At 33.8% G+C, this 20,970-nt stretch overlaps 1 protein-coding gene across 1 annotated transcript in view; it reads left to right on the top strand.

Moving 5' to 3' along the window:
* The window catches only part of LOC113507401, a 55,910-nt gene extending 46,706 nt beyond the window's left edge, over positions 1-9,204 (top strand). Inside the window, exons 6-7 of the mRNA XM_026890263.1 lie at positions 2,783-2,842; positions 6,915-9,204. Of these exons, the coding sequence (XP_026746064.1) occupies positions 2,783-2,842; positions 6,915-7,001 (147 nt within the window). The 3' untranslated portion in view covers positions 7,002-9,204. The remainder of the gene's footprint in view (positions 1-2,782; positions 2,843-6,914) is intronic.
* The last annotated feature ends 11,766 nt before the right edge of the window (positions 9,205-20,970 follow it).

The following is a 20,970-nucleotide window of genomic DNA, read 5'->3' as shown; positions in this document are numbered from 1 at the left end:
AAGCCGTAATCTCTGTTTGCGGCACGTTGCCAGCACGTGCATGAAAATCGACCTTGTTACGATGCTGATCAATATTATCGACTAATTGTTGCAAGCCCTCGAGCTTGCGCGAGTAGAAAATTGACGGTTGACATTTCTTGGGCATTTTGGCTATAAATAGTTTCAATAGATAGAGCGCAGCTATTGTGACAGCTTTGACTGATCTGATGTTAAGTTAATGAAACAGAAATTATTCTATTGCTTTTTCTACGAGGTTGAGGTACAGACGATTTTTATAGTTGTCTAAATTATAATAATAAGAAGTATTATAATTGTGACTTGACTGCACAAGTCAATGTCAAGCATTTGTGTGATCCACAAACACGGAGATGATTTATTTTAACATAAAAAGTCATTTAAAAGAGTATATTGTTTATTTTCAATTAAAATGTATTCGACTAAAAACAATCCATATTAAAACTCAAAATATTCAGTAGCTAAAAAATAAAAATACAGTTCTCCAAACCCATTTCGTGTACATATTTCAATTTAGAGAAAGGAAATGGGAATCTCAAAGATTTTCATTCGCGTCGTGTGTTCATGCAAAAGTTCTGTTGAACAAAAATCATGTGTTCTTGACAAGCAATTTAAGTTTGGCACGATATCCACATACGTATTAGCAGAACGATATCAGAGTGCACAAGTTAAAACAAAAGAAAATGGAAATATGAAGAATCATTTATACTGAAGGGACGTAACGCAAAGCAACTGTCAATAATTTTTAACATTGATGAATTAATTAAAAATAAGTTGGAATATATTAATGATGGATAAAACAATGTTACTGGCACGCAATAATCAGTAGTTGGAAAAACTTAAAGTTTAGGAAGTAAGCTATGAAAGACAGGAAGACAGGAACTACAAGAATTAAAATTTGGTACAAATATGATTAAGTAAAGTAATTAAAAAATTAAATGTTTAGTAACATTGAACACATTTTTAACAGACTTTAAAAAGAAAGAGGTTCTTAATACGTCTGTATTTTATTTATCTTTACGGTTGATCCCTCAAAACTTTGGACTGGATGAAACGATTTTAATGGTTCTTTTTTCATTCAAAGAGAAAAAAGAAAATTTCAAAAAAAATAATTTAAAAGGATAGGGTTCCTTTTTTAACCTCTTGGATAGGACAAACTAAAAATAAGACTATCAGTGAACGCGAACCACTAGATGGTACCAGTGAGCAACATCAATATTAGTTTTCGTGACTCCTTAGTACTTTAACGATAGCTCTCAAATACTTGAAATGTGAGGCATCCCTTTAACTTAATATGATTACTTTTCGGAAAAAAAATAACGATAGCCCAAGTAACAACATTTACAATAGAGTACTAACACTCCAGTCTAGACCAAAAATAATGAGTTATTAACAAAACACACAATTGATATTGCCCTTGGAACACTTAAAAGTTATTTGTTAAATGATTATAAAAAATCGATACACCACATACATATTGTAAGAAGCAATTAAAAATAATTCTGTTCTACAAATGTTTGTACACAATACTGTTAACTGGTGCTCGAATCCAATACTACCAATTATCGGAATCGAGCATAAGAAACAATTATTTCGATTCAAGGTCAATCATTCAATTATTGTCCAATCGTATTGGTGTAGGCACGTAGAATACAATATTTGACATAAGCTTTGTCCAAAATATGTTGGGTTTGAGATACAGTAAGCGAATGTATACAACGTAGTCACTATATTTATTTTAACAGAGAACCTTATAGAGTTTCTTCTCCATAGGAATGGCATTTTAGAAATTGCCTGGAAAATGGCCTACTTGAAATAAAAACTATTGAATTTAGTTTTTTTTTAAGATTTTTCTTAACTACAGCGCTACAAAATTCTATAAAGTTACTGCTTTCAACATTGCTAAGTCAGTTGAGCCCTTATTTTTATATTTGATCACTAGCTGTTCCCCGCGACTTCATCCCCATGGGTAGAAGATTAAGTTATGATGTATACCTGCCCTGTTTTTTTCACATTTTCCATTGTATCTTCGCTCCTATTAGTCGCAGCGTGATGGTTTATAGCCTAAAGCCTTCCTCGATGAATGGTCTATTCAACACAAGAATTTTTCAATTTGGACCAGTAGTTCCTGAGATTAGCGCGTTCGAACCTCTTCAGCTTTATATATTAGTATAAATTAATACATGTACCAAGTACTTTAAACTACATCTTTTTTTATCCACAAATATTTATCATCTCCAGGTTATTGGCCTTACTTACAAGGAAGAAGTTGTTCAACTTGCTTGTAATAATAGACAAACCAATTAGAGAATTTAAAGTACATTCAATATTATGCATGTTGTTTGTATTGTCAATTTTTATTTCAATAGTACTTTTAGAATTATTTTGATAATTCATACTAAGTACTAGAAAGTACCCAGGGATGACAAAAGATTACAGTATATGAATATTCTCTAATCTAAGTGATTTTTAAAAACTTAAAAAATGATTTTCTGTATAGCTTAACTATTTATAAAAAAAATTAAGGAAATAGTAACCACTCAAATTCATCAAACAACTGATTAAACACTATTTTGAAATGAAAGTACTTTTACGGATTTCATCGCGGTTTAATTTTAGATTTTAGTTCCCGACGTTTCGACACCTTTACAGGTATCATGGTCCGTCCGTGACTATGCCCGTAAAATCCTTAAAAGTAGTTTCATTTCAATGTCTAACATTCGCGTAAACCTAAGAAACCACTAAACGCTATTTTCTTTTGTTTCAGCAATTCGACTCAATGTGCAAAGCCGAAATATCATTCTTAATACCACGGATACTTCTAAATGTAAGTATCTTCTAATATATAAAATTCCCGTGTCACGATGTTAGTTACCGTACTCCTCCGAAACGGCTTAACCGATTTTTACCAAATTTTATATGCGTATTCAGTAGGTCTGAGAATCGACCAACATCTATTTTTCATAACCCTAAGTGCTAAGGGTTGCTCGCAATAAAAAATATATTTTAGTATTTGGACGAATTTTTTTGTGTTTGTTGTTTTATAATGAGGCATTAAAAATACATACAACTAGAAAGAATTCATTAGGCAAAACAACGTTTGCTGGGTCAGCTAGTATTATATAACATTATACCTAATATGTATGTATATCTGTCTCTTTCATTCACGGGAAAACTTATTGGAAAGAGATCCATGTCCAACATGCGCTGTTGAACTTTTCCTGAAATGAGATATCTATCAGATGCCATCCATCCATGCTCTACAGAATATTAGTGACCGTCTCCCTAAATGTCGCTACCAAACTTTTTTAAATAGCGGTGGTGTGATAAAACTAATTTGTGATAAATTGAATTGTTTTCAATTTTGGTATCAATATTTGATAAATTGAAATAAATTGTTGTATTGAATTGTTAAAAAACAAGCGTTTTCTTCACAATCTGAGACATCATGTCTTTGAAGTTTGAACACATTAAAATGAAATTGTCAGGTATCTAATAACCTACATTTTTATTATGATAGTGTTCCGTATCTGCCTTCCCACGCCGAGTCATTGACAAGTGTAAACAACCTTTTAAGTTGATATGTTCGTACGTATGTGTGTATTGTATTATTGTGTACACATATGTATGTATGTGTGTGTTATATTTTGGATGAATCGAAGGTTCATTCGTTCATAGTTTAGCTTTTACACACATTTTATGTTTTCTTTAAATAATTTGTTTCCAAGTTTTTTAAGGACACAAGTTATTTTAAGAAGTTGGTCAGTGGAATCGTGGAAATTTTTTGTACTGTTGAGTTAATTTTACTGGTTAAAGACAAATTTAGGTATTGTTTGTTAAAAAAAGGCTCGCGGTATGTGCAATCCTTATGTCACGAGGGTTCCGCAATCATTCGCATCACGTACACCAAGACACCCAGACTCAAAACAAGCATTTGTGGATCACACAAGTGCTTGTCGTATGCAGGGACCAAACCTGCGGAACGTCGCTCACAGTGGGTTTGGAGTGGATTCTACCACTACTACACTCGGCTATCTATAGCTAACACATTTAAAAAATTTGAAACAATATAAAGCAAGTAAAATATTTCATGTAATTACGCTAATATCTACTATATTAATTGTTTAGAGAAAAAAAACATTTTTCCAGAAATGGTTCTTTAATTATGTACCTAATATTTAATTTCATTAGGTATATAATAATAAATTTCATTTAACAAATGCCTTGTTCTTTGAGATTGTTTGACACTGAAAATAATGAAAATTCTACGACGGCCAATATCAACGTCGGGTAATGACAAGCGACAGCGCTAATTCAAAAGCTGATGTTGGACGATGAAAGTTGATTAATATAATTAAATGTTCGTGTAATACTGGTCAAGTGCGAATTCGATTAGCGGTAATAAGGGTTCCATACATATAAGGCAAAAGAAGGAAGAAGAAAAAAATCTAAATTGCATAAATAAATACAACCTATATTTTTTTGCCGGTTGAATGTAAACGCATTAAGTCTGTTTTTTCAAGTAAAAAATAAAAAAAAAACTTATAAATCAGATGTAACAAAGAGTGTAAATAAGCTGTCAATATTCGCAACAGATCAAAGCAGTCTTGTGATTAACCGACAAAAAATTACTTCCTCTAGTTACTCAAAGTCGAAAGTGAAAACACGCTTTGTAGTTAAAATATAGTTCGGTATACCCCAGGTTAGGGTACAATTCCGTGCTTCGCGGCAGATTGCGCCACACGTAGCCTATATAAGTAAGGTGCTGTTGCTCAAGCAATGATTTCGAAATAATTTAAACTCCCTAATCTGTGCTTATTTATTTTGGGTTAGGTAATTTTTGAATGTGATAAACTTCAATTTAAAAAATGGTTAATTCCTGTTTTGATGTGAATTAGTTTAAGCTAAAACTCTGTAATAGGATGGACAGTCCCCAAGTCACTTCAGACATGTTAGTGAAACGTCGTCTAACCATTGTCGTGCGACTGCAAACGGTAGCAGTGCACGGAAATGTACCTTTACGGCTTAGCAAAGTCGCTCCCGTTCTTTTGTGTGTCGTATGACATAAGTCAACATGCGACATGCCCCGAAATAACGCAACGACCGCCATTGTGTATGAACAAAACTTTCCCGACAAAAATACGCTTTTTAAATGTTCAGAAAGCGTATTTTCTGCTTTTTACCTGAGGTTGGTTTTTTGGTTGCAACGCAACCAACAAAGTTTCGTAAACATTTTGACGTAGTGACATAAAGAAGACTCGCTTTTTGGCAACAATACTTGGTGTTGACCTCGCTGTTCCCAAAATCTAGTAACTTCTATCAAAAGCAAGGAAGTTACAATAGATGACACTAACACTTCGTATATTGTAACATAACTTCCAAATTATCACACACTATACCCATGACTTGTGTATTATGATGCAACGCTTCTGTACTTAATATAGAGCAACGAACCTTCTGAACCAGGGAATGTAAAAATATATTTTTATAAAATAAGAAAGTACATATTTTTATCCGTATGACGACGTAGTGACCCCAAATCGCTATTCAATTTAAACGGTGTGTATATAAAAAGCTATTTTAATTGGCATATACATATAACCTTTTAGTAAACACCATGTACGGTCCGTGACAATGTGCCTAAAGGTTGTTCTAAATTTGGTTTTAACCCTTTCAATCCTTCAATTTAAAAATGTAATAATAGGTGTTTGGATAATCATAAATGACAATTTTATCCTATTCAAACTGACGACCTCCGTGGTCGAGTGGCGTACGCACCGGTTTCAAGGTGTCGCAAGCCCTGAGGTCCCGGGTTCGATCCCCGGTCGGGTCAATGTAAAAATTCTTATTTCTACATTGTCTCGGGTCTGGGTGTTTGTGGTACCTTCGTTGTATCTGAATTCCATAACACAAGTGCATTAGCAACTTACTTTGGGTTCAGAACAATGTATGTGATGTTGTCCGCATTTATAAAAAAAAACTAATTCATTACTTCAATAATTAAACAATATTCATGAACAATTATCAGTCTCTTTAATGAGCAAAGCTGAACTACTTAATCATCTTCATTTTCCACAAATGAAGTGGCATGTTAACAAGTCATTTCCTCAATGTATATTTGTCTTTACGAAGTGAACATTTCTAAGGAACGAAACATTTCCATTTAAGTTAATAACTTCGGTAACGGCGAAGTTTAAGCAGTACAGTACACTATCGCTGAAAGTTTCAGCGTCTTGAGAAATAGGTCATTTTGCATATTGACGCTGAAGTTTATACAAGAAATAAATTTGAAACAATAACAGTAATAAACTTTAATGCAACTTTAGCAACGCAAACTTTTTAAAGCATGCTTGATTCATTTCAGGGATTGGCATTGCGTAGTCTCTTAAATTACTTATATATATAATATATACGTTTACAACCACATCACGAGTATACCTTTCCAAAAAAGTGCGACTATTTATCATTATTTCAGCTGCCGAAGACAAAAAGTAACAAAAATCTTGAAAACATTTAAAATGAAATAGTTAAGTTTAAAGAGTTGTTGGGAAGTTATCCTATAGCATTAGAATATCTTGGCAGTTATTATAACGTATAATAAAGAGAATAGCCACCAGAAGCCAAGTTTTACTCAAATTATTGTTATATATTATTGCTATAACACGTTGTTTACTTTTCGTGCCAATGTAATTCACGTTAAAAAGTGCTGCAAAGTTGCCAGTTGTGTGTTGTAACTGCAAAATTATATTAGCTCGGCCCACGAGACCAAACCATTTAACAAATATCAGAAAATAATTGCGGCTCACAGGACCGATCACATTCAATTGATCCTTTTCTCCGTAATCAATTTTGATTAATTTAAGATCAATCAATTACTACAATTCAAATTTCTTCCACAGTGCTTATGTATATGGTGCGTCCTGCGACTCTACCACTTACTCCGCGCCGGCGTGACCTGGAAGGGCGCGGCGCCCATCGAGCTGTGACTACTGCCGCCCCTCCAACCCTCGGAGCCACAGCCCCACTCGCAGCCCTGCGAGTCCACGCTCCTCTTAGGAGGGGCAGAGAGTGACACCGATGCTAGCCTTCATGAACTTTGACGACGCCGTTGTTACCATGGAAACTAGGTTTCTAGAACTTAGGACTTGTTTTGTTTGGATCCGACTGGTCCTTGACGTCTTTACACATTTCGTGATTGAAATATTTGTAACTCAATTACTATCTTCGATTTAAAACTTTAGCAAGTTTAATATGAAGAAATCTGAATCCAAAAACTTGTCTAGAACTCTTTAGCGTCTCAGAATTTCAAGAACATTCTCATTAGGATACAGAATATAATCGTTACGAACGGAACTACCTTCAAAGCGTTCAGACCAACCACTAACGAACCTGATCTGAAGTCAAACCCCCAGATTAACATGATCTTTGTATTAAGGACTACACATTGATTCAATCTTAGCACACAGAGATATCGCTGACCTATTTATTCATAAATGCTGCACATATCAGATCGCTAGTATTCTGGGTCGAAGGACTAAATTACTAACGCCGCATCTAAGATCGGGTCGGGAGATAGGTACTAAGGAACGGGTTTGGTTCAAGGTTTCGTTTTTGTATTAGTTTTTGGTCCTTTCCTACATTGTATTTTGGAGCCGTATCGTTAGAAGCATTAAATTTGATTTTATTGATATTGGCAGAGAAAATAGTTCCACTAAAAATATCGAAACAATAAATTACCATGCATTTTACAATATGCAATGTAATTAGGTATTACCATTTACTTTTCTTGCATTAACGTTTCCACTCATAATTTTTATTTACAATGCTACATTATCAAATTAAAAATATACAAAAAGTAGAAACAAGTGCGGTTTTTATAAAAGGTAATTATGCAAATGACAGTACTTGGTCGACCAGTTATAATTAAGGCGAAGTTCTCCTAGCTACACAAACATGCATCGCCTTTACTTAGACATAATGAAAAGAAAATTAACAGCGCATGTTATTTGCATGGAATAGCAGTATTTTATATTAAAATATTTTCCACCCTTTTTAAAAGAGACAATATTCTAATGAGAATGTTTTCCGCTGAATAAAAAACCTCGGCGTTTATTTGTTTTATATGCTATCTCTCATTGCAGAAAAATACATTATTCCTGACGTTATATACTTTTACCGTACAAGCCTTTGTGTGATCCATTCTTTTCCAAGCTTGAGTGTCCTCAGGGCTTGTGATTCGATATCTTAATGTTTGTAAAACCATCGTTTCACAACTATTATATTCCTTTTTCTGGGAGACGTTTACAAAGTATTTTAAATTAATATTTTTATAAACCAAACTTTTTTTAACCTGACCTAACCGATCTCTTTTTGTATATTCAGATATTTGCGTCACATTTTTGTGTAAAGGCGGCCAAGGGTCAATAACGATGATTCTAAAAACGTCGTATCAGATAATTGTTTAGCCTTCCATGTTATAATGAGTACAATAATATTGTTTACTACGTATCATGATAAGATATCAATAGATATAATGAATGTATAATTTATTATTAGGGAATTATTATTTAGCACACGGAGTCTTTGAAGTTACGATGTATTGATATTAATTGTATCAATCGCCGTTTTCCCCATTTTTTTAATCGTTCATTTAAAAGCCTGAATTTACAGACTCATGAAATGTTATGTCCCTCAGCAAACACTACTTAGAAGTTGTAGCCGATCGTGATTGGAATAAATAACTATAGCGTAACTTCAAAGAACTTTCGCCCTGTAAATAAAGCTTGTTTAAAACAATAAAGGACAAAATCCTATGATGAAAAATAAACTTTTTAAGCTGATTGGTCAAAGAGAAACTTTGTCCACCACAAAAGTATTAAATAACAATGTAAAAACCAAAGAATATTACACTTTGATCAGACACGTTTGATCTAAAATTATTTGTAAATATGACCTAAGTTTAAAAGAAATATTTTGTATATAAAAGTAAAATAAATGTATATTTATATTTATAGACGCTGAAACAAAGCTTGTTTTACTGCTTGTAAATAAATAGAGAAGTGACTTTTTATTGGGTGATGTAAACCGCCCATCATAATAAACGCTGTAAAAATAGACAAGAAAATTAAAAAAAAACGTTACAATGAAATTCCGATATTATACGTCTAATAAATTGAATGTTGAAATTGTGAGAGTGTTTTAATTCGAGATTAATTACTTTTTTAATAAAAAGAACAATCACTTTTCTTAGTTGTTAAGTGAAGAAATTATTCATTCTTGCCGTCGGTCATCAATAATTCAACTGCGAGCAATCTGTGACTTTTTCGTTAAAAAGTCGTATATTATGTGAAACTTTGCCGGTATCTGAATTCGAAACGAAACGGCATGAGTCCAAATGCGAAAACTTAGCTCGCATTCAAGACAATTGTTGAGTCCTGATACAAACGTGAAAGTATACGGTAAGTAAGCGTAGTCATTATACGTAGCGCAGCGCGGACGTAACGCGTGGCGTAGCGTCCGTAAGCAGCTCATAGCGTAGCAGCGTGTAAAAAATTAATATTTATCAAAATAAAACTATTTTCCGAAACCTCGCTCATGGTCGGCGTCTGGCTAGTTTGGTGTGAACGCGGACTTATAGCTGTATTTTTTTATGAAAGTATGGAGCGAGCGCTGCCACCAAACTTTCGACGTCTTTGTGTTTATTTACCAGTTAAAAATCAACTGCTACTAAAGATCTTATTTATCTCAACCTTTCCCAAATTACACATATGTGTGCCAAAAATTAAAGCTGTCTTCTTTCCTTCCTTAGATATATAACATTATTTTGCTCACTACCTAATGAGCGCAACGAGTAGGTTCGACGCCCGCGTATGACAAACATTTATGTGACCCACGAATGATTGTGGAACCCCCGCGGCACCAAAAAAAAATTTCATTATGAGGGAGTAAAAAGTAAAAATAATCGAATTTGGTTTAAAGCAATAAACGTCTAGATCTTTTAAACAGAACAATTCACCAGTACAAAGTTTCACATATTGGTGATCTCGGTTAAGTTATCACTGAATGTATGAAACTCACTTCCCAGCGACTTGCTTATTAACCCTTGTTTACAAAGCGTCTACATAACAGACACAAATAGGCAAACGTTCTAATGAAACCCATAACTCAAAACAATACGGCATATTATTGTCTGCGCATTTCGTGTCACTTGCGCCCTTCTGATAGGTTGCGTCATATTTGGGGAGTCTCGTAGTGAAAATGTGTTCATTAGTACGCCAGCTTAGACCTATATATACGACATGATTTAAAGTGGGATTTGAGTCGCATTTCAACTGAATTGCAGCGCAGTCGAGTTGTTAATGAAATTTAAAATTAATTAACTTCAAGCGTGGCGGTTCTCCGCAGCGAAATAGTTGGAATAATAGTTTTATTCCGATATTATAACTTTTGCCGTTTCAACTTGGATTAAAACACATTTACGGTTTTACAGTAGTCCGTTAAATACGAGGAGAAGTTTTGGACTATCATTAGTGGGGAAAAAAATTCTGTGTCGATTTAAAATAATTGATTTTGTCAGCATAGTACATATTTTACCTGTTTAGCAGATAATTTAGCAAATATTTCAATAATGTACAGTAAACAACAGAATAATATATCATAAAAAGAATTAAAAATTGTTTGTTGCTAATTAAAAATATAAGTTTTACATTAGATCAGATACAATCATATCTATACTTCTATACTAATATATAAAGCTGATGAGTTTGTTTGTTTGTTTGTTTGAACGCGCTAATCTCAGAAACTACTGGACCAAATTGAAAAATTATTTTTGTGTTGAATAGACCATTCATCGAGGAAGGCTTTAGGCTATAAACCATCACGCTGCGACTAATAGGAGCGAAGATACAATGGAAAATGTGAAAAAGGAACAGGGCGGGTATAAATCGTAACTTATATTTTCTACCCACGGGGACGATGTCGCGGGCAACAGCTAGTTTCTAATAAACCTGTAAATATTAACTGTGAAATCTGAAACTAACAATCATTTCTCAAATAACAGCAATCAAATCATATTATCTCCGTTAGTAGCGAATGCCTTGATAACATAAACACATACAAACAAAATTGGTCTTTACACAAAGTTGATTCTAAGTACATTTTTCAATGAATGTTTGATGAAGAAACAATTGAAGGAATGAATGCTGTCATTTAGGTACTTTATTCTATTACAAGGAGTGCAAACAGTTTGCTGAACTCTTTCAATGACCTCTTGAAGGGTAGCTCTGCCGTTGACGCTAGAATCCCACTTGCGAATTAAATATCGTAGGGAGGTATAGCAAGGATCCATTGTTGTAAAATTCAGAGCCGTCGTGTGTTTTAAAGAAATTGAATTGAATAGAATGGAATTATACGTAAATGTTAAGTGAGTGTGTTTTGTTTTCATTTCATTTTAGTGTGAAAGGTCGTCTTAAAAATATGTTTTGAAATACGATTAAGACAAATAGATGGAAAATGGCAATCACTTATTTTTATTTATCATGGGAGTTGGTATCAGCTGCAACATTTCCATATTTTTACGCCGTCCAATATAATTAATATAGTTTATTAATCCAAAGTGTCAGCTACCGCCATTCCCAATTTTATCAAAATCCACCAGCTTTTTAAGCTTGAAGAGGTAACATACAAACACACATACATGCTTTAAAGAATTAACAATCACTTTCAATAGATTTCTTAGACAAGTAGATATAGGCTTGGATAACAAGTGTTTACGAAAATTGAACTCGTTGTTTTAAAAATAAAGGTGATTACAATGCCCTTCGCGCATTACACAAAAAGTCTGTTTCGTAGGAGACAAATTTGAGCAACCGTGCACAGTCGCCAACTGACTCGCAGCGACGCATTAAAGTTACAAAAAAATTGCGAACTTCCTTGTTTAAGCAATATTCAACTGTCACCCGAAACAGTAAAGTCTTTTTTCAAACAGTAAAATTTCCAGCGATATCTTGGCAAATATTTACTGGAGCGTCTAAGGAAACGGCGCAACTAATGGCGCGGACGCCGGTACCTCAAAAGTGCCTCATTAGAAGCACTCACTGTGAATCTTACCTAGTGTTCAGTTTACGCCTTTGTAATGTTTGGCGAATTTAAGAAACCGTCATTACCTTTGCTCTTTCAGTGCTTAAGGTGAAGGCGTGTCGGCGAAAAAGTATGACAAACGACAGTGTCGACGAAGTTGTAACTCTCCAGACAGTTCGTGAGTTAGGAAAGGTAAATGCTTGGAAAGTGGTGTTAGAAATGGTTCAGTGGAAATTATCATGTAACTTTTTAATAAATAAACTAAAATTTCGTTGTATTTAGATCACAAATTACCGTAGAAATATCACTATTTTTGATATTTAAATAAAGTTTTTACTTGAATAAACTTGAAATATTACGTCACATTCTGAGTAACAAACATACAAGCCTTTATATACTAGAAATAGCTTTGATTTTTATCGAGCCTCTGTTGTCATTTTAATACACGTAAAAAAGCTGGAGAACTTATCTGTAAAAGGTTAAACAAAAAGGTTTTAGGGGAGTATACAAAATGCGAAATTATACTTCGTTTGTGAAACTCAATCTATGTACAACGGTGCCATTAACCGATGTAAGTACACGGGCATGGCAAAACCTCATGAAGTACAACAGATGCAGGGGTGGAAGAGAGATGACGCTATATATGTAGAGCACTTTCTCGCTCCCACGACTATATTTCTTCTACTTCAAAATGTACTGGTAGGTTCTCAGACGAGTTGGTACGAGAATTATACATTTCTCCACGTCTTGTGTCTCGAATGTTTGTTATTCAGCCTTCCTTAGTTATAGAGAGTAAACAAAAAGAGTTACTTACGATAAAATGAGAGCTTTCGATATCGTGTTTTTTTATTTTCTAGTAGTTATAAAGTAGTTTCTTTGTTGATATGTGGAGGATGTATGTCCAATGTGAACTTAGTGATGTTTTATGATTATCGTTAAAGTTCAGACCAATTTGACGCGATCTAATGAATGGATCCCAATAAAATAAAATCTTAAGATATCGTATTTATTGAGCACCACAACCAACTCATAACTGACGGCGACGTGTCAATGGTTCCATACCCGCGTTGGACAGCATGTTTGTAATCAACGTAAGGTTCTGAATTTGAGTATCTTCTATAAATGACTTGAATGTTTGTGAACCCCTTCGCAATATCAGGATTCAATTTCTTGGTGTTTAAAAGAAGAAATATAATAAAGAATTCATCACAAACTTTTGGACTTACCTAAAACATGACTAAAGTATAATAAAACACGTTGATACTAAAAGAAACCGTTAAAACTTACCTGTAGCTACAATTTTTAAAAAGGAACTGGTTTTAAAAGAAAATCCTATTCATCTCAAATAGTGACGAAGGGAAATCTTAAATACTTCTGCTTTGTAATGCTTGTCACGTGCTCAGTTCTTAAAACTCAGTCGTATTTAAATATTCGCCACAATCTGTACGCTAGTGTTATTACAAACTAACCCTGACTGTTAAAAACGTGACTTGTGTGTTCAATGTATATATGAATATTCTTTTCGTTTAACAGGAGTACGGGTTTGAATGTTAAACGTTCAAATGTACTATATTTTTCATGTGAAATGTTATGACATATGTATTTTGTCCAGTATTCACTGCCAGGCATTACTGATGTAACTGTCAAGTTCTTACATTACTAATGGATATTGTGTTGGGAAAAGGCTAGGATGATGGTCTGTTTCAGACCCAGAGTTATCCTAAAAAAGTTTTCTCTTTTAGGATAACTCTGGATCATCGCACTATCACTGTCATTCGTAAAAAGAAACAGATCATCATCCTAGCTTTTTCCCAACATAATATATTAATAATGTATGGACGTGACAGTTCAAAGTCACGTGACTTAACGAAACGAAATGACATTTCTACACATTTATAACACCTATATTTCTATAATTACCGTATGGGCTGTTGAAATGCCACTTGGCTAGAAAGGTTTTTACATTTAAATAGCGTTTCTGTCTACGGAAACAATAACTTCTTTGAAGGAGGAAAAAATGGAGGAAAATAACTGCAAACCTTTTTATTTGGGTAATTTTGTTCTTTGTTAATTTGTCAATTTCAGTATCGTGTATAAAAATATGTCAGCGTATTTAAGCAAAATTAAAACCAACACAACATGAACACACATGAATAAAAAACATGCATTAAAATAAACAATAAAGATCGAAAACAAATTCCAATTTTAATCAGCAGTTTTGAATAAACATTTCGAAAGCACTTGAAATATGAAACGCTGTCTGTAAATGAATATCAAAGTTACAATGTATTCATAACAGCCATTAATGTGAAGCGAAACTCGGAGAACTATCAAACACCAACAGCCTCAGAGCTTTGATTAGGGCGCAGACACAATATTATGAAGATTAAAACTATAACTTATTTTGCTTGTATTAATAGTTATAATTGCATAGCACTTGCAAAGCAAACATGTTTGAGTGAATTTAATTGTGAATAAATAAAACAAATGTTTGCTATGATCATAAAAACAGTTATCAATATTAAGGTATGTTTGGTTTCAGGTTGTTGAATGCTGGTTGATTTTGGCAATACATAATTTCATTGAATGGGTAAAATTAATTAATTTTATACCACTTTATTTAAAAAATACCTTTTTTATTATTCAAGAACATATTTCACTTATTTGAGCCCAGCTCAATTATCCCGATTTTTTTTTATTATCAGGTAGACATATCACATTTCTTTATAAATTTTAACTAGCACACGACTTAAAATTTAACATCGACACAAGGTACGTTAAATTTATAATATATATTTTGCCAAGTTATATAAAGTATCAGGTGCACTCAATAAACTTACTTATAGAATTAATAATTTAAGGATTCAAGACCACATGTTGTCTGGAAGTAGCCGCTGAATACTGAACAGCTGATGAATTTATAAAGCCTTTTTTGATGCACGGTAAAAGGCTATACAGCTGTTCTGTAACAATATTTATATTCTGTGTGCAGAATAACAAAATTTATGATGAACTTGAATACTTATAGGAGGCTTCGTAACTATTTAATATGTTACTAACTTCGTGTATGAGTAGGCAATTTGAGTTTGCCAATAATGTTAAAAAAAAAAACATTTATTTCTCATTCCTATTTTACTTCAAGTTGACGTATTCAGAATTGCCAGTGCTGTACAAGTAGTCTAGATCAGAAAGGTTTATTATTTTCATTAATCAAGATATACAAAAGGAGAATTGCGAAACTTTTATTGAAGGTTAGGGGAGGAGCTTCTTGTAAACCACTGATGTGGAGCTCCTTATAGACAAAGCCGACAGCAACAAAGTTGGGAAATGGCTAGGCTGAAGATGATTTCTAAGATAGACCGAGTAGTACAAATATTTATATGGAAATACCTTACGATACAATGTCAAAAACAAGAAACTGAATATTCATCTTTATTGCCACCTTGTACCCAAACTGCACTAGTGGAGGAAGTACTTAATACTTGATAGTATTCATACCCTGGGAGCGTACCATCTTTTCTCAAAGTAAGACTTTCGCAGTTATGGAAGCGAGATAACGCTATACATGACGTAGAGCGCTGCCCCTCTCTTACGACTGTCCTATTTTGTTCGTTACGGCGGAGGAATCCTCATGGACACCCACTCCTTCGGGGGAGGAAATATGTAGTGTCGTTTAAACCTGAACCCCCGTGCTAAGTCATCCGCGTTTTTGTGACCTTGTTTGGCAATGCGTTGCAATCCTTCATACAACGCCTGCGGCTTTCCACCGGCCAATAGTGTGTTCTTTGTGGACGCCGAGGTGTAAATAGCGTCGGCTTCCTCGCCTCTCTTACGACTGTCCTACTTGAATTTGTGATAGATAATAGTAGACCCCCAGGGTTACATTACCTTGTATGTCGTCACCCTTATCTGGCTCCAACTTGCTTTCAAGTTAGCTCAACTTGCACTGAATACTACATTAAACTAACTTAAAGTGCCTATCTTGCGGATCGGAGTTCGTTGAATAACTTTATGATTTATGGCAATAAGTTTTTATATAAAAATTGGTATTGGAGATATTATACGTCCTTTGGCGACCTTATTTTCGTATTTTGAAAAGTTTCGAGACTTTAATAGGAAAACTGATGGGGTTGTGAGGAGTTTGTGATAGACAGTTATCGGTAATAGATATGGATGTAGGGTATAAGTTACATAGAGTGTCTTAGGATAAAGTCGAACCGAATATTAACCACGCTTTTTAAAATACTGTTCCCATTTTTGATACTAAATTAAAAAAAAAACAAAGCCTAGATCGTCCAATTTGCCTTTTTTTAATTCCGAAATAATTGTATTAGTTCTTTATTTTAATCGGATACTATTAAAAGTATCAATTTCCTTCATCACCAAGCTACTGCTGCAGTCTCGTAAAAAAGTCAGACATTCAAGAACATATTCATCACAGCCACAGGTGTGAGAAAACTCACTAAAAACAATATGTTACAGAACTTAGCTACGAGGGATGAGGCTACAGTACTAAGGTTATGCTGAAGTATTTATAACGTTCTATATTTATCGTACCTAGGGGTCAGAATATCACCAAAAGTAAGAGTATTAGAGTAGAGGAAGACAGAATCTACTAATAATCATATTATTAGATGCGCTCTGATTGGCTGATATAATAATAATATTCCACAACTCTCACACAACGCCATCTAGTCTCAAAATAAGCATAGCTTGTATTATGAGTACTAGACAGCTGATTAACATACTTATGACATACATAATATAGTTAATTACACCCAGACACAGAACAAAATGAATTTGCTCATCATACCAAACCTTGTCCTGGGTGGGAATCGAACCCACGACCTCCTCTATAGCAGTCAGGGTCACTAACCATTAGACCAATAGGCCAGTCGAGGTGATGGTAAGGTCTGTATTCAATTTTCCGCTTTCAAAGTTTTGCGTTTTACGAAAGTTTATACACAACATTATTCGTACGGCTTGGCTCGAACAACTGAAATTATTTACGTCATAAAAACGAAGTGCTCTCGGCAAGGTAAAGTTTTAACAGCGGTTTACTTATAGTTTATTGTCTGCTTGTATTTGTAAAGTAGCTTGTAGTTGTTGTTTTATTGTTTCATTATTTTGTTTACAGCATTTAAATGGATCATATGACAGACTGGTATCATGGAACATCGAAGATTATCTACGTGAGATAATTTTCCACCGGTATAAACAGCCGTTATTATAAATGTAGAATAAACTTAGTCACTACTTTTATAAATGTTCTTAATTGACAAGTCCATTGGTGTTTACATTCCATATTATAATGCGATTTAAAACTCTGAGCCCTGTGTTACAAACTAGGTAGGCAAAGGTATAGGCAAGTGGTTGAGGTCACTTTGATAAACCAATTTGTTGGACCTGTCGCGGGTTTGATCCCTGCGTATCACAAGAACGCTTCTCCGCGTTCGTGTGATCTAGGAACGTAAGTCTGTAAATCTTTGTGCATGTGACATGAATGTTTGTAAAACCCCCCATGTAAAAAATATTAATTAATCAATTTTCTTTTTTAAGTTCGTGTCTACATAACGATACATTCAGTAAAACCTAGACTTACTACCATTGGAATAACACCAACTTATCAGCAGTAAATAACGTAATTATCCGATTTAATCTTCCCATTTCTTCGTTAACGAGCCCGATCAATCATTCTCTTTCATTTACTAATGCTGATGAGGAACATGTGTGATATAGAACAAACGAGTAGGTGTTGACCGGAGTGCGTGTTACACTAAAATAGAATGAAATACGAGTGTAATTGGATAGATATTCAATTAGTAAACAATGAAAACAATTGGATTTTTCCACTAACCTCGGACTTTGATACTGGAGTAAATATTTTGTTTGTTTTGTGTGGTTTTAAGTGTGTATTGTTTTGTTTTTCTTTTTTCTGTGTAAAGCTTTTAATGTCATGATGTTTGTTTCTTACGTTTGTTTTTTACGAAAAGAAAGTAAGTTGTTGACCTATGTATTGTATTACTTGATAACGTTTTCTGTATGGTTAAAATTCAGTTCTTCTCCAATTGTTATGAAATGCTGCAACGACTTCAGCCCGTATTTAAAGAGCAGGTCAAATCTCACCACCAAAGTTACATTTTTAATAGGATTTTAAAGAATGCGTGTGGAAATAATAAAAATAAACTTGCTTAACTTCAGACCCTATTTAAGATACTTTACGCAGAAATCTGTCTCATAACGCTTATAAATTACCTTTCTTAGAAATATAAGAAATTCGATATTTTTATCTCATTAAAACTCCCGAATAGGATATTCAAACCAGCATGTAGTTTAGCCATGTCATCGACCCCACGCCGGGCGTAGTGCCCGAGATTTGTTCTCACAAATTGCTTTTCAATTATTTATTTCAGTGGAATATAAATTACTATCGATTTTCATAGCCCGATGTTGTTCAATTTGAAATTGAAACTACATCTACATATCGATATCGGCTTATCAAGTTATGTATGAATATTCTATGGGCGGTTCAATAATCTTTTTCGCGCATGATTGTAAGGTTGAGCTTAACAAGTAATTACAACCTTCTCAAAGTTACGAAAGTTCTCATTTTTTTACAAATACCTGACAATCAATTAATGTAAAAATCAAGATGCAATTCCTAAACCGTAAAGGAGAATCAAAAAGATCTAAATTTGATCTTTTTCTATAAAGGAAGCAACAACACTGGATAAGTCATTTCTATGTCAGCTTTTAATAGGGGCAAAGGAAACGTTAACAAATGATTCAGTTCCTCAAGAACCAACCTAAACATTTAACATTGGTACAATAACGTTTCAAAAGTAGCAGTCTTGAATCAGTTCTGTATCTATTGTGTAAGCAAGATAGCAATATAACGCGCATAGCAGCATTTCGCTCCACAGCAGCAATAGAAATGCTTTTAAAGCTTGTAGCAAGCGTTGGCGTCCGTACGTCCACAAACGAGCATATTAACTTCACATGAGTGATACAGGTTTCTGTGACATCGCACATACTGATGGTTTCCACATTTTGAAATTGCTGGCTCAATGCTGTAACGCTCACGAGAGTCGCGTCCTAGTATATCGTAAATGCCAACGGAAATATTATGTAAGTTGCCTGATGTAATACTCGCTGAAAATAATTAAAAAGGTTTTAAACTATACGAATAAAATAAGTATATATTATTTAAAATCACTTAAAAGGATTATTGATAAAATGAACATCGTAGTCAATAATATTACATGACGAGCAATGAAATCCACCCAAATAACTCCAATACCGTAAATCCTTTGGAAACTACTATAACCCTCTGTAATGACAATTCCTAAAACCGTTCAGGTGTAAACGAAGCGGTCACAGGCTTACGTGATCCAAACATAAATTAAGTCAGGCTGAAAATGGCCTTTATTTGAGTGTAAATCATTAGAGTAAGCTCCCAAAGGCTGCTTGGATCAGCGTCGGCGTGCGACCGATCCTTAACGTGTCTCCAGGCAAGGATCCCGACATAGCTTCGCCCGTCGTTATCAATTTGACCGTGTAAAGCCGTTTGCCTTGTATCGGCTTTGCTCGATAAGAGCCGATTGTAAATTGTATTGTTCGAGGCAACCAAGAGACACTGTTATTTATTTTCGCTTCGTTGAGTATCACGAATTTATTTGTAGATCCAATTTAAATTCAATGCGCCTTTTGTAAATGTGTTTTTGTTTGTTTTGCATTTTCTTTAATGTTGTTTTTTTTTCGTCTTGATGATCATCTGGTATTTTTTAATATGTATAACTTAAAGTATTCTTGGTCTAAGAGAAGTTCTTGCTTTTTCCTGATTCCTTAGAGCTCTGTGTAATGTGTTTCCGGATGTTTTACCTGCCCCTATAGATTAGATTAGATTAGAATATTCTTTATTGTACACCACTGTATTTAATTGATTAATTAGTCTTCGTCTTTTCTTGATGCAGTCATAAACGATTTACCTAGTATTTACCCACCAACCCCTTTTCTAACCTTCGCAGTCTTTTGTATGAAAGTAGCAAGAAAATAATGTATAAAATGTATCTGTAAAATAGTTGATGATTAAAAATATATTCCTAGAAAATATTTCATTAAAAACTGGACCGCCACAATTTTGATTGACAATTCAAATCCCCTGAATAAATATCGCTCTTTTCAATTTGAGAATTAAAATTATATTAATCTCCTTTTAAGAAACGATTTTCTAAAGGTCACAGAACGAAATTAGTTAGTAAAATTTAGGTATTTATAATCTATATTCAGTTTTTCTTGGAAAAAGTGTGTCGGAAAATATTTAAGAAATTTGATCCAACCATTAGAAATTGGGATTTTACTTTTAAAGTTATAGCAAAAATACAGGCATAGTTTGCATTGTAAGTATTTCAGTTGGTATTTTAAAATGGAATTATGATATTTTAAATTTGTCATGTCATAAAACACCCATAGAAAAGTTTAAACTAATTAAAAAAGACATGACAAAACAGGATACATACAGATGCTAAAACATTTGACTCGTTGTCAGCCAAATTCAGGCAACCAGAACGGTATGAAACTTAAAACAAATGAAGAAGCAGATTAAAGAGTATAAGATACAATCTATACATATAATAAAATTGTAGAAAAGTGAAAACTGTACATTGAATATTTTTTAAAAAGAATAATTGGAGGGTGGTCTACGAACGATTCCGATGCCGAAAATATGATTTTTAGAATTTTTGTCTGTTTGTCTGTTTGTCTGTTTGTCTGTATGTATGTCCGGAAAGATCTCGGAAAGTACTGGATAGATTTGATTCATATTTTCAGAGAATATCAACAAGAGGTCCGGTCAACATACTTTTTACTTATTATCTC

This window comes from Trichoplusia ni, chromosome 2, assembly GCF_003590095.1.
Source record: "Trichoplusia ni isolate ovarian cell line Hi5 chromosome 2, tn1, whole genome shotgun sequence".
Classification (NCBI taxonomy): Eukaryota; Metazoa; Arthropoda; class Insecta; order Lepidoptera; family Noctuidae; genus Trichoplusia; species Trichoplusia ni.
The sequence above is the reverse complement of the archived record's forward strand: the minus strand, read 5'-3'. Positions and strand labels throughout refer to the sequence as shown.